This window comes from Carassius gibelio, chromosome A5 (genome assembly GCF_023724105.1).
Source record: "Carassius gibelio isolate Cgi1373 ecotype wild population from Czech Republic chromosome A5, carGib1.2-hapl.c, whole genome shotgun sequence".
NCBI classification, from domain to species: domain Eukaryota; kingdom Metazoa; phylum Chordata; class Actinopteri; order Cypriniformes; family Cyprinidae; genus Carassius; species Carassius gibelio.
In genome coordinates, this window is record NC_068375.1 from 20,078,093 (window position 1) to 20,093,512 (window position 15,420).

The 15,420-nt window shown below is 40.4% G+C and overlaps 2 protein-coding genes across 2 annotated transcripts in view; one reads left to right on the forward strand and one right to left on the reverse strand.

The window, feature by feature from the left end:
- LOC128000105 (transmembrane protein 8B-like) overlaps positions 1-15,420 on the reverse strand; it is a 111,907-nt gene that overhangs the window by 11,897 nt on the left and 84,590 nt on the right. The window contains exons 7-8 of the mRNA XM_052592236.1: positions 12,501-12,597; positions 11,373-11,496 (exon numbers count right to left, since the gene is read on the reverse strand). Coding sequence (XP_052448196.1) covers positions 11,373-11,496; positions 12,501-12,597 — 221 coding nt within the window. The remainder of the gene's footprint in view (positions 1-11,372; positions 11,497-12,500; positions 12,598-15,420) is intronic.
- On the forward strand, positions 613-11,082 carry LOC128000121 (uncharacterized). Its single transcript, XM_052592237.1, has 3 exons — positions 613-1,429; positions 1,525-1,594; positions 7,813-11,082. Exon 3 carries the CDS (start codon positions 7,813-7,815, stop codon positions 10,045-10,047), a length of 2,235 nt encoding a protein of 744 aa, XP_052448197.1. The 5' UTR covers positions 613-1,429; positions 1,525-1,594; the 3' UTR covers positions 10,048-11,082.

Consider the following 15,420-nt stretch of genomic DNA (forward strand, 5'->3'; position numbering starts at 1 on the left):
TTAGCAAAACTACCAAGAATGGACAGTCTGAAATTTCTTTGAACATTCTGTGAATTCTAAGATTGCATGCAGTTACAGTAAATGGGGATTGAAGCTTTTAGGCTTGCAACAGCTTGCAAGCTTTGTGTGAGAAACAGCCCAAAATTTGAAATGTTATCTTGTGTGTTTTTTTGACACACAGCTACAGTATGGCTTCACAAGAATTATAGACAATACTCGCACAGTTATGATTATGTTTTTTTTTTTTTTTTTTTTTTTTGGTGCTTTTGAACTCCTCAGTCCAATTCATTGTACTTTCATAGAAAATACAAAGCAGCACAGTTTTGTAAACAACAAATTTGAAAAAGTCACACAAACAACACGAGGGTGAGTAAATGATAACAGAACCTTCATTCGGGGGAACTATTGCTTCAAGATAATATGGGATGTAAATATGTCAAAGTTACAGCAAAACTGTTTCAAAATAATATCACATCAAAGGCAAGCAGATATGCTATAATCTCCGTGGTACTTACTTTACAGCATATTTGTGCAATTCTAAATAAAGATATCAAATTAGCATAAACTCACTGTCAGAATTCATTGACATTTTGAATCAGCTAAAGTAAGGTGAAGGAGAGGATGGAGATTCTGACGCTGATTATATCCTTTCTTCAGAATATATTATCTCATTAATATTGTGTGATTATTAATCAAGTGTTTGATCAGTATTTAACCTCCAAGATTGTTGTATGATGTGATTAAATGAAGAAAGCCATCTATATAACTATAGATTGATGCATGCTTACTTAGAAACATATTATTCCTTCCTAGAACTGACAGGTTTTACATGTCATGGACATGTGTGTGAGTATTCTTTTTCCTAGGGTCACCAGGTCAGCTAAAACGGACCAGGGGGCCTCTTCTATGTGCCATGGGAGAGACATGCTGTCTCCTAACATGTCTCAACGGACATTAGATATTAAGAACTCTGTTTTATCCTGTCTTCTTATTCTTTAAGATTAATGTCAGCCTGCCCTTTGTGTGTAACCAACTGTAGTGATAAAAAGACTTGCCAGTGCAAGAAAACCTTGGGAATAAGCAGATAAGGGCTGAGTTTGTGTATGTGTGTGTGTGCCCATAAAGTGATGAGACCAACATTGCTGGATTCCAGACCTAGGATGAGGTGCCTTCTTCAACCGTGCTGACGCCTGCTATAATCACTGGAGATATGCTGAAGATGTATATGACCATATGTGAAGATTGTCTAAGTTTATCTAGGTTTTGGAACCAATCAGATCGCTGCTGACCAGTGCTTTGACGCATTTGAAGTCTTCTGTCTGGAGTATAACTATGACTGATTTTGTATTATACGGCAGTTCAGCTTACGAACTCCTGCGAGGGTATTGACGCTGACTTCTGCCTATGAAACTGCAAACTATTTCCTTAAGTAAAATTATTATTATTAATTGAACTCATCTCTGACTCCTGGTCTTGATTACGACACCACCTGCTCCTTGGGTTTTAAACTGTTATCCCCAACAGTTTAATGGTGGAGGATCGGCGGGCAATCGTTCTTTGGTGACATCCCTGATCAATCATCAAAAACCAAAAGGTAGGAAAGATTTTATATTTAATATCATTGGTTAGGGACTGTCTGTGGAGAACGGGGGTCAAGAGAAGAAAGAACGATAGACTCACTCAGACGTGAGGGGGTAGACACTAACTCCGGGGGTGGAGAAAATAAATTGTGTCACATATACCTGTAAATAAGTAACCTTGTGAGTTAAGGGGTACAAGTATACATCGTAGGTCTTGATATAAGATATTTTTCAGATGTGTACAATTACAGAGGGAACAGGTGCACACCTATAGGTCTTAAAGATAGACGTGAAAGTTTGTTTTTTAGGTGTGCACAGTCCAGGGGAGGACGAAAACGCATTCTTAAAAAGCACAAAGGCCGTAACAGGCAGTGCTGGGTATAGCATTTGATAGCCAAGGCAAAGTGCATTTACGGCCGGGGGGGTAGCCAATTAAGGATTTGGAAATTCAGAAAGGAATGTAAGACGCTAGACGGGGGTTCTAGACGTATCTCGCTCTTTCAACTCTTGACCACTCGTTTGAACAGACAGGGGCGCGCCCCGAGCTTAGAAACAGGACAGATCAGTGGTTAGGGTACAGAGTATCCAAAAAGTAGAATTTTAAAATAAATACCTAGATAATCTATATGCGCATATATATATATAGAGATAGAGATATAGGTAAGGGAAAGTATTGATTGATCTGGGATGCATTTTTGAACAAACCCGAATGAGCTAAAATGTTTTAATGACTAGTGGACAGGTGTTGTCAGAAATACTTTGCAGTTTCAGACGCAGAAGTTAAGCCATTTGTTTGATAAGCTATAGATTTAATACCTCAAATTGTTTGCTGCTAGCATTTCTCAGGGGCTTCCTATATAAGGAAATTAAAACTACTATATATATATATCAATAAATAACATATCTCCGTATATACAGTTTGATATATAGTATTTTGAAATGGCTGGTAAAAGTAACAAGCAGCCTCCAAAAACAGAATCTGTTGAAACAGATCCGAGCAAACTCTGTAAGCAGATTTGTTCTGAAACTTTGACTTCAAAGAAATTCTCTGAACTAATTAAGCGTATGGTCAGTCAAGGATTTGACTCAGACTGGAAAGTAGAAAAACAGTTAGGATGGTTACAGTCTAAGAAAGAGCCAGAAAAACATAAATTCTTAGCTGTATGTGCTTATTCATGGATTTGTAAACAGGGAGGAATTCCCTTAACTGAAGATGGCACAATTCCCGCAGTAGTCGAATGCTGGAAAGATTTACGTGCCAAAAGTGATCTCATGGCTGAGATTTCAGGGGTTGAAATAGGGAAAGATCTGAGTGGTTTTACTACAGGGCTATCCGTTGTCATGAAAAAGGCCGAGCAGAGTGAGGCTTGTAATATGGTTCCACATGTGTCTTTTCCCTCTGCTCCTGAGCTCCCTTCTCTGACTGTGCAGGCGGCTGCCGTAACCGGCTCCGCCCCTCATACCCAAACAGATAATCAGAGTGATTCGCCTTATAGTATTGCTAGGAGGTTACTGGATGCTGCTATTTCTGGGGCGCCACCCCCTTACCCAGATGTAACTGAGGTTTCTACGCCATATGCAAATGTCAACCAGAAGGCTGAAAACATTGGTGTTCCTCTCTCTCCTCCTCTTGAGCGAGGCGGGGCCCCCTCCTCCCGGGGAGGGGTGTCTGCTGCGCCCATTAGAGCTGTTGCTGAGGAACAGAGAAACACTGAAATGGGTGCAGGATATGAAATAGGGGAGTGGAATAGACTCACCGCGGTTGAGAAAAATAATTTGTTGAGTGGCATCGAACCTTTCAAATTATTTAGTCCAAATAAGGTGTCATGGGATAAATTAGAGTCTATAGCTAGACAACAAAATTTAGGAATTGCAGACATTCAATACATGGTAGAAACTCTTGTGCCCCACAGTAAATTAGGCAGAGTTCAAACTATCAGAATTGATCCTCTCGTTCCCACTAATTGGGATGAGTATTGTATAGCATACCGAGAATATAAAGAGCAGGTGCAAGATCTGTTAGGGAGGGGCTCCTTTCCCTGGACTAGTGTGACCCAAATTAAGCAGAGACCCACCGAAAGTCCTTTAGAATATGTTGAACGTTTTCGTAATGCATATGAAAATTACTGTGCTGCTAATAATAATAATGAGGATTATGATTCAGCGATCATCATTGAATCCGCTATAAGCGGACTGACTAAACGTTATCGAGATCTGCTCATTTCAGGCTCTGTTAACATTCCAAATTGGGAATCCCTGCTCCAGTGGAGTGCAGTAAGTTGGAGTCGTCTGCAGAGTGAACCAGGTGCTCACCCCGCGGCGGTAGCCGCAGGGGCTGAAGCGGAAACAAATCCACCCGAGGTCAGTTGTTATAATTGTCGCCAGCCTGGGCATTTCAGCCGTAATTGTCCTAAAGAACCTGTGAAATGCAGCCGATGCCATAAGAAAGGGCATGTACATACACAATGTCGAGTTAATCTGTCCCAATCTAACTTCAAAAAGGGTAGAAGGGACAGGCAGCCACATCGGCTGACTCTGTCTGATGCTGACATTGCCAAGCTGAAGAAACTGGTCGAGGACTAGGGGTCAGCGGCCTCCGGTTCTTGTGATGTGACTGACCCTAGACCCTATATTCATGCGTTGTTAGGAGGCCGGCAATGTATAGCATTAATTGATACTGGGGCTCAAGTTAGCATCACCAACATTAATTTGGAAACTACTTCTGATTTTATGTACATTGAAGGATTGAATGGCAAAGAAATGTATTATAAATCTGTTCCTGTTCCTCTCTCTATTGCAGACTCTCAGAAAGTGTTTTGGACAGAATTCTGGGTTGGGAAAAATACTGTGGGAACCATAATTGGTGTTGACATTCTGAATAATCTTGAAGCTGATGTTTTGCTTTCTACAGATAAGCTTGTGCTTGGCTGCAATGAAGTACTCCGCTTATCTCATGCAAGGCCACACCATGGAGCTGGATGTGCAGTGGCTGGAGCTGTAAGTGCCTCAAATATGACAGAGACTAGACCTGAGTGGAAATACCTAATTTCTAAATTTCCTAATGTATGGGCTAAAGACAAATTTGATTGTGGTAAGGCAAACATTCAGCCACTCCGCATCCCAGGTCCCATGCATGATGCCAAACGCCAATATCCTTTGAAAAACGATGCTCGCTTAGGAGCTGAACAGGTTGTTAATGAGTTACATAAACGGGGGATAATTGTGCCATGCTCCGCCCCCACGAACAGCCCTATGTGGCCAGTACAGAAAGCTGATAAGAGTTGGCGTTTGACAATTGATTATACCGCCTTGAATGCAGTTACTGCTCCAATGCACCCCCTGGTGGCCAACCCAGCCACTATTTTGAATGAGATTGGATCTGAGCACTGTTATTTTACTGCTTTAGACATTGCTAATGGCTTTTGGACTTGTCCCTTAGCACCAGAGGATCAACCGAAATTTGCATTTTCCTGTTCTGGACGACAATGGACATGGACTCGAATGCCTCAAGGGTTCTGCCACTCGCCCAGTCTGTTCAATCAAGTATTGGCTTCATTCATTGATCCTATTCGAAAAGAACTTGAAACTGATGGGTCTGTCGTACTTCAGTACGTGGATGACCTTTTGATCTGTAGTCCTACTAAGCTTAAACATTTGAATGCTGTTCAGACTGTGTTGAAAACTTTGAACCAGGGAGGGTTTAAGATTAATTTGCAGAAGGTGCAGTTGGCCAGATCCGAGGTGACGTATCTGGGACAGATCGTTGGAGTCCATGGCAGACGCATCACTCCTGAACGGGTCAAGGCTATCGTCGAACTGCCAAAGCCTAACACCGTGACTGGTCTAAGGCAGGTAATGGGACTTCTGAATTACTGCCGCCAGTATGTGTCTGAATATAATGAACTTTCTAAGCCCCTCACAGAAGCACTGAAGGGAGGGAAGCCTGGACAGGAGCTCATCGAATGGACAGAGGAGATGGAAGAGGCGTTTGTGAGTATCAAAGAGACTCTTTCTTCTTGTCCTGCACTTAGACACGCCGATGCCCGGCGGGCCTTTCACCTATGGACTTGGGTAGGGAAGAAATCCTACTCAGCTGCCCTGGGCCAGCGTGTTCCTGGAAGAACGTCTTACGGCATGGTGGGGTACTTCTCGACCACTATTCCTGTTTCCATGGCCGGACAGCATCCATGCTTGCTGATCTGCGACTGTGCTGAATGGGCGGTCAAGGCAACAGAGGAGGTCGTCATGCACCAGAAAGCGGTACTGCACACCAGACACCAGATACTCAAACTACTTACAAACACACGCCTGGGTACAATTTCAAATCAACGACGAGCCAAGTGGGAAGCAACCCTCTTGAGCAAAAATGTTGAAATCTTGATTGATGCTGACAATGTAATCAACCCTGCATCCCTTATGCCAGAAGAAGGAACTGCTCACAATTGTGCACAGCTGATTGAGAACGACACTCGGAGCCCACTGGATACCGAGCCACTGCAAGATGCAATGAAACTGTTCGTCGACGGGTCCAGTTTTTATGAGAATGGTACACGATACACTGGATGGGCTGTGGTAAACGAGCACGGTGAAACAGTTGACTGTGGTTCTCTTGCAGGTGGTGGAGCTCAAGTAGCTGAACTCATTGCCCTGACCCGTGCCCTGCAGTTTGGCAAGGGGAAACGTCTAAATGTGTATACAGATAGCCGTTATGCTTATGGGGTCGCTGTAGATTTTGGACCTGTGTGGCAACGTCGGGGATTTTTGACTACTGCTGGTCTTCCTATTTCTCATCAGAAGCAGGTCATTGAACTAATGGAGGCCTGCAAACTGCCTGCTGCTGGAGCTGTGATCAAAGTCACGGGACATTCACAGGAGGAGTCACCAGAAGCCAAAGGAAATCGGGCTGCAGATGCTGCTGCCAGGGGGGCTGCAAAACGTACTGAAAAAGTTGTGAGTGTAGTACCTCTTTCTCCCCAGGAGGGAGAAGCACCAACCAGAGACATCTTTGAGTTATATGACACTAATGATCCAGAGGAAACTGAACAGTGGGCTAAGTTAGGGGCACTAAAGACTTCTGATGGACTTTGGAAATTTCATGATCGATTTGTATGTCCTTCTTCTGCTCGTACTGAATTAATGTCTTTATATCATGGTTTGGCACATGCAGGTCCTGAAAAGCTACATGCAATGATTTCAAAAACATGGTGGTGGCCCAAGCTGAGAACCGCTTGCACAGATTTCTGTAAAAGATGTTTGGTATGTCTCAAGGTAAATTCTCCTTCTAAGCTTAAGATTCCCTTGGGACATGCCCCTCGCCCTCAGGGACCCTGGACACATTTGCAAATTGATTTCATAGGTCCATTGCCCCCTAGTGGAGGTTTTTCATACATCTTAATGATTATTGATTTGTTTTCTAGATGGGTGGAGGCCTTTCCGCTGAGAAATTGCACCGCAGACGCAACTGCAAAAATTCTGTTGACTGAAGTATTCCCCAGATGGGGACTTCCTTTACAGATTGATTCAGACCAGGGCACACATTTCACAGGGAAAGTGATGAAACAGGCTATGAGATTAATGGGGATCACACAACATTTCCACATTTCTTTTAGGCCTCAGTCAAGTGGTTCAGTTGAACGAGCTAACCGAACATTGAAAACTTCCCTGAGGAAGAGAGCTTTGGAGTGGGGAAAGGGTTGGCACGCAGCAATACCAATGATACTGTTTAGTATGAGGGCTAGCCCAAATAAAACCACACAGATCAGCCCTTTTGAAATCATGACAGGTCGTTACATGCGTTTGCCATGGGATGCACCATTGCAACATGAGGGACCCTCGGGCCCTTTGAAAGATGCTCTGCAAAATTATCTAAAAACCTTGGATAATTGCTTACGTGATACACGAGTAAGTGTCAGCATCAGACAAGCTGAACAAGATAACAAAGAGCAAACCACATTGCCTGTTCTTCCAGAAATTGGAGATACAGTAATGATGCGGAGGGAAATAGTAACCCCTCTGGGTCCGAAGTTTGATGGGCCCTATCAAGTTTTGTTAACTACTAACACTTCTGTTCTTCTTGACAGAGGAGCGCTTGGTACAGTATGGAGACACTGGTCTCAGGTGAAGCCCCTCGAGAAATGTTACAACCAGAATGCTACCTCGTAGTCAACCTTAGGCGTTATAGGTAAAAGTGAAATGTACGGGTTTATCCTAAATTTTGACTTGACTGTTTCAGATGTCCGGACCTGATGATGTGCTGAAGCTGCTGATTCTTCATGAAGAAGCACGCAGAGAAAGACGTCTGAAACTTAGACGAGCATTCATTCGATTGGTTATTCCGCTCTCAATTGTAATGTTAATTTTGATTGCTTTATCATTTCTGCTCTGGATTCAAATCTCTCTCTCAACAGGACGTTTTCATGCGTTCTCAACAAATTGGGATTGTGAAATGACCGACTGCCGTCCTTCTTGGGTTAGATACCCATGCCTAAATTCTACAGAGGGTCTAAATTTGCTTCCTACTATGTATCAGAAAGTTAAGAATCATTGTTATAGGTTCGACGGCAATGACACAGTGACCTATTGGCTCGGTCACTCCCCAAATTATCCAGAGAATACCCTCATCATGCAGAAAGGCCGCTGGTGGAACAATGGTGATGTGGATGTTTTTGATGGAAACTATAGTTCCCTTAGTTGGATTCCCATCACCGTAGTTGGCAGAAACCATAGTGACTGTCCAGTAGCAATAGACAAGCACCGCAAGTATGTATTAAATCAGAAAACACCTGCCACTCCTAAACGCAGCAGGAGAGACAATGGGGGTGAGTTACAGCATGCTCAGATAGAGATTGGAGGAAAAGCAGTGAAGTTACCTTTATACCCTATGGCGCCTGATCCACGTCATATTGTGTCATATTATCTGCCCAAGGTTAAGGACCATCTTTACTCGAATAAGGCAGTAAGGGATGTAGCACAAAGCTATCTGTCTAGAAATATTTTTGTTCGAGATGATCCCAGCTCTGACACATATAAGTTAGTTGCAAATGACAAATTTCTGAGACGATGGAATGTTTTGCAGCCAGAAAAGGTTCATCTTGTCAGGTGGGATAAAAACAGATCTTATGGAGCAGTGTGTGATAGACTAGGACGAATTGATAAGACTGATAAGAATAATTTTGATCTAAATGGAAGTAAAAATGGATTACCAAATGTTAATGCTCTTTCCCTCGCTTGGCCAAGGTATACTAAGTTGGATGATCCTTGGAAGGAGACCATGCACGTGGAACGATGCCTGGGTATGGAAGTGAAACATTGGTTCGTCCAGACGTTTCCTCCGCATCGGCCTGACAAATGTGCGGTAATTATAAACAAAATTTTAGGTACCCCAGGGGCAAAGGTTCCAATGGAAATTTGCAACGCATCTTTTGTGCGGCCAGATTATACATGGGCAAATTTCGCAGATGTGCTGTTTCAGTATGATGTTGCTATGTTAATGGCTAATCCATCCGTCATTCAAATGGAACAACTACATGACCATCTTGAAAGTAGGTGTAATAGCCCCACCTCAATGGTCTATAATGTCACTGCTTGGATGCAGTTGAATATGTTTCATTTGTGTTTAGAAATGATTGCCAGCAGAAAGACCACTATGCGGGTTCCTCGATCCACGGAGGATTTTGTATGGAAAAATTTCCAGCCCCATCAGGTCTACATGTGGCCACAGGTATCTGATGCTGCTATGGGAGATGAGTGGTTCGACAGGGAGAAACAGTTTCGTCAATTTTTAAGGCCAATTCCCTCCGTTCAAGAGTTACGAGGGTTACATGATGGGTGGAGTTTAAGTCATTGTCTGCATCATAAGGCTGTCCATACTATAGGTCCTGAGTGGAACCCAGTTGAGAAGTGTAAAAAGACAGATTGTTCCGAGACAGAGTATTGTGTTACTAATATGACTACATCTACAGAATACTACCCTCAAGTAAAATCGCAGCAAGCAAGTAAGAAATACATTAATGATTTCTTAAAACAGGTCAAGACTAATGATGTGTTTGCTGGCTATGAATATTTGAATTCAGTATGGCTCCGATCAACAGGTACCCCTTTCTTGTCAGATCCTCAAGAACCCACGGCGTTAGCAATAGCATGGATGTTTGCTTTCACAGTAGGGGCTATTTTTACAGATGTAACCGAGTCTGTAGAAGAATTTGTTGAAGAAGCTTGGGATGATTTTGTGGAAGCTTCAGAGGACGCGCTTATTGGAATCTTTCATTATGGCTTGTATGTTTTTGGAGGATTTGTGGGAATTATTGTCCTGTGTTTGGTTGCGTGGGGATTGGTACGCTGTTGTCTGTCCTATGTGTTCAAATCTGCTTGCAGGACTATTAACCCGGTGGAGGAAGATTTGCGACTGCGGAAGCTGACCAACAGTCTGCAGCAGCTGATGAAGGATGACGTCAACGCCCTGTTGTGAGTGGAAGGGCAGGGAGAGCCCTAAGCATGGGGACTGGATTAATTAGTATCCAGCTTGTCCATGATAGGGTGAAGAGACAAGTGTGACCCCTAGGGGAAACACGCGTCACCACTCCACCTTCCGTAGTGGCCTCACTGGATAGACCAGACGTGGAGTATTGGACTCCATACCGGTCTAAAACGGGGGACTGAAGGAGAGGATGGAGATTCTGACGCTGATTATATCCTTTCTTCAGAATATATTATCTCATTAATATTGTGTGATTATTAATCAAGTGTTTGATCAGTATTTAACCTCCAAGATTGTTGTATGATGTGATTAAATGAAGAAAGCCATCTATATAACTATAGATTGATGCATGCTTACTTAGAAACATATTATTCCTTCCTAGAACTGACAGGTTTTACATGTCATGGACATGTGTGTGAGTATTCTTTTTCCTAGGGTCACCAGGTCAGCTAAAACGGACCAGGGGGCCTCTTCTATGTGCCATGGGAGAGACATGCTGTCTCCTAACATGTCTCAACGGACATTAGATATTAAGAACTCTGTTTTATCCTGTCTTCTTATTCTTTAAGATTAATGTCAGCCTGCCCTTTGTGTGTAACCAACTGTAGTGATAAAAAGACTTGCCAGTGCAAGAAAACCTTGGGAATAAGCAGATAAGGGCTGAGTTTGTGTATGTGTGTGTGTGCCCATAAAGTGATGAGACCAACATTGCTGGATTCCAGACCTAGGATGAGGTGCCTTCTTCAACCGTGCTGACGCCTGCTATAATCACTGGAGATATGCTGAAGATGTATATGACCATATGTGAAGATTGTCTAAGTTTATCTAGGTTTTGGAACCAATCAGATCGCTGCTGACCAGTGCTTTGACGCATTTGAAGTCTTCTGTCTGGAGTATAACTATGACTGATTTTGTATTATACGGCAGTTCAGCTTACGAACTCCTGCGAGGGTATTGACGCTGACTTCTGCCTATGAAACTGCAAACTATTTCCTTAAGTAAAATTATTATTATTAATTGAACTCATCTCTGACTCCTGGTCTTGATTACGACACCACCTGCTCCTTGGGTTTTAAACTGTTATCCCCAACAAAGGTTATGAGAGCCTAGGTCAACATAAAAGTGTATTTATGAATTGTTTCACAAGTATTGTATTTGAGAACAGCAAATAGATCACATGCTGCTACTACTGTACATGCTTTATATTGAAGAAAGTAAATACATGCAGTGCTATGAATATTTTGAATATTTTTTTAACTGCAGTCTGATAATTTAGTGCAGAAACACAAAGCAGCAAGAAACGCAAATATGTTCACCCGTGTTCAGTGGCACACAGGGATCGCAGGCTCAGATACCACGTGCCCGTCTGTGGGTAGGGAATCCTCAGCTTGGTGATATTTGTGCTGGTGTTAATGGAGAGATGAAATCCTGAAACTGACTCTGATAAAGAAAGAGCACAAACGGGTAAAGGACAAGGAAACCTAGTGCCACCATTTGCTCTGACTGGAACACAATTATTATTGTGAGCATTCTAAAGAAAACCCCTTTGTAAGTGCATATCTAAGTGATGTGCTCAACCATCAAATGGACCATAAAAGAAAAATCATGTGGTAGAAGGAAGTTTACCACATCTCACCTGCAACCATGAGATGCAATTTATGTTGCATTTGCATAGAAATGGCGACATATTTCTTTGTTTCAACTGAATTGTTTCCAAAAAAGGCACTTCATTGTTTTTTATTGCCATGATTTTGGATCAAAGCCCTAGGGAACTTGAGTTGTCTCCATGAACATTACAGCAAAGGCCAATGGCCCAAAGCAATTTAAAAGACAATAAGAAATAAATTTAAACATTGTCTGTCCACTGCGAAAAACATATGGCTACAGTTTTTCAACACAGTTTTTCACCAAAACAGTAAAATAATGTCATGAACATTAACAAAACAATATAAAATTTAACATAAAACACACTATGGTACATAATTAATAACTAACATATATATATATATATATATATATATATATATATATATATATATATATATATATATATATATATATATATATATAAACTATTAAACTATTTTAATAGAGTATAATCAAAATTTTATGTATTCACATAGGTAAAAGAAATAATAAGAGGTACTGTAAGTAGATATGGTTTACTTTTAATGTAATGTAATATATCAAGATCTATATATTTACCAATGTTACATTAATTTACTGTATGGTTTACTTACTATATGGTAAGACAACTTAAAATTAGCCTATTACTGTTATTTATTTTTTTATAGTAAAAATAAAAAGCTTTTGCTATTATATTTTAGCAATCCTTTTTTTTTTTTTATTGCAAGCAGTATTACAAAATGTCATGGTGAAGATACTATATAGAATGCATATGGCCTAAAGAGATTCATCTTAGACTAAATCATAGCCTGTCCTACCAGATTCACATGAGACTGATGTGTTGTCGTGAAGGGACAGTGGCATCCCATGATTCAGGCAGCCAAAGATCGTAATATTCTCTCCTCTCACTGAAGACTGGAGGGGGAAAAAAAGACAAAATAGGTTTGAATCCGGTTAAAGATAAGTGAACATCAAAGTTAATTATCAAGTTACTTTGAAACACAGATAGTGGCTGGCACCAAGCAGGTCAAACGAGGGTTTGGCAGGCAAAGGAGGAGGCTGTGATATAACTGTTCGAGATTTCATAGGAATATCAAAGGAAAAGAGGTTCTTTGTAGCTGAGCGAAAGGCCAACCATCTCCCACTGCAACCGCCCTATCCACAGACGTCTGAAAATAAAGATGTTCGCCTTTGCCTTTCACCCCATTCATAAATAATACAGAGAGGCCTGATGAATAAGCAAATCTAGGACATGAGGCAAATTAGTGATCTCTCTCACATGCACAAACTGTGAGGGGAGAGAGAGAAAGGAAAAAATAACACTTTGAAGCAAAGTATCATGTTCTTTGACTAATCAGAGTTTATGACAGCAAGCGATTTGACAGGCATGATTTAGGTTAATAATTCAATGACATGTCATGTTTTACATGTCATCTCAACCTCAAAGAAACCACATACATACATACATGCCCTCTGAGGGTTCCCAAAATTCAACCTTTAATCTCTAATCTGGACCTCCAGAAATAATAGTGCTCAAGAGTCTGAACTTTTAAAATGCATTAAGTAGTGATCTTAAGTTTATAGCGAGTGCAATGTATCAAATCTAATTTAAAGGTGAAGTGTATAATTTCAGAGTTCACCAAACAGAACTGATCTATTTATTTATTTATGTATTTTTAGTGAAGAATGATGATCAAGCGTAGTTCAGGCAGACACACAGTGTGACAGCCAGCATCATCTGATGCTCATCTAATTGTAACTCCTCCCACTACAATTAAATGAGATATAGAAGTTCATCCATACTCACACTTGCCTTAATCTGTCTCCTCGTGCTCAGCAAACCACTATTTCACAAATTAAGCCTGGAGAATCTTTGCATTGTCATCCCTGAATATGTACATGGATGCATCTTCTGACATGGTTGTTTGAAAAGTAAAAATCTATGCACTGCATCAGTTAAGAGTTAAAATAATTATTGCAAAACATACAACATTCCAGAAATATATTAATAATTAAATCCTAAACTCTTCTGTATTTGCTTACTTAAATCTAAATGGCAACTTTTTTTGGCCAGGCAGTATAATATAGTATAATAAAAGTATATAAAAACAAACATTATTTATACATATTATAATAATAAATTCATACAAAATAACCATGCCCGGAGAATTTCTGTACTGTCCAGATTTGTAATATCTAGTCTGTCTGTTTTAGCGAGCTTTAGTCATCCATCATTGTAAATCTATAATACTGTCTCTTCTTGTAAAAGGCCTGACAGCTGTAGAAAATAGACAATAAAGAAGAAGAGCCACTGTCTGTGACATAGGATTGCCTGACATGTAATCTAAACGAACCAAGAGAATCTCAACCACAGGCTGTTATCGAGCCAGTGTTTTTAGTAATCAGTACAACAGCAACTGAAATTTCCTAGCTTCTCTTTTGCTCGATATTCAGCGTGGAGTGCTTTAATGTCAATGCTGTGCCAAGCACCTGTGTTGAGCTGGCCTCGAACCAAACCCTAATCAGGGATGTAAGTTTTTAACAATGATGGATGACCAGCTGGGTCCACTCAGGGCAACTCTTGGCTGTCATTCAAGATGGTTTAAAAATTAACAGCCCACAAATGTTTCCTCCATGCATTTCAAAACTGTAGTGACCACAAAATAGTTGACACGTCTGCTGTCAAATGTAAAAGCTGCATATACCACAGTATTGGCATTCATTAGATAGAGCAACACCTCATGAGTGGGAAGAACTGATTGGAACAGTAGGAGATTAGCAGTATTTGCTGTTAAGAATGAATATTATGCCAATAACTGGGATATATATATATATATATATATATATATATATATATATATATATATATATATATATATATATATATATATTCATTATAATGTTTGTGGCCTTTTCCAAACATACTTGGCAAAGGGAGCAATAAAAGACGAAAAATCTTTTGTGTTATGACATACATCCAAGTGAAATGAAGAGTTATAGGCATTTGAACAAAACACAAGTGTTAAAAAGGCTTGATTTATTCAGTAACAAAACACTAATGCCTTTTTTTCCTCACAGACATTCACAAGTTACTCACTATTTAATTTCCTGTTTATTGAACTGCCGTATAAAGCAATAAATGTATTAATAATGTGTATTATAAATGCATAAATGCATATTATTTATGCATATTATAAGTGCATAAATTTAAAGACAGTATCACACACACAGCTGTTTTCAGAGCACTTGTGATAATGCTTAATTATCAATAAAACTATATACAAAGCATCAATATAAACATACAATTAAGTAGCATTTTATTTAATTGAGTATATGCTTAAACACTGGCCAAACTGAAAGCATTTTATGCTGCCAGAGTAAAAGGGCTGAATTACATCTAATTTTGGGAAGCACAGAGAGCTTAATAAATTGAAGAAAAAGGAAAGAAGAAGGACACCCAGAAGGGAGGAAAATTGAGGTAAATCAGATTAAAAAAAACACTCTGTGTCTCTGCTCTCCTTTAAAGCTGATGGCGTGCAGTTATTTAGATCGGTTCAGATCTTTTTATGTGACAGTCCTCTGAACTTTTTTTTACTTTTCATCTTTAGTTAATAGAGTATAGGAAGAAAAAGGTCCTTTAACTGCAAAGTTTTTTAACTGCAGTGCCATTAGAAACAGGCTGGCTTCCCAAAGCACTAAGAAAGATGTTAGTTGCACATAAGTACTTAATCTCTATGG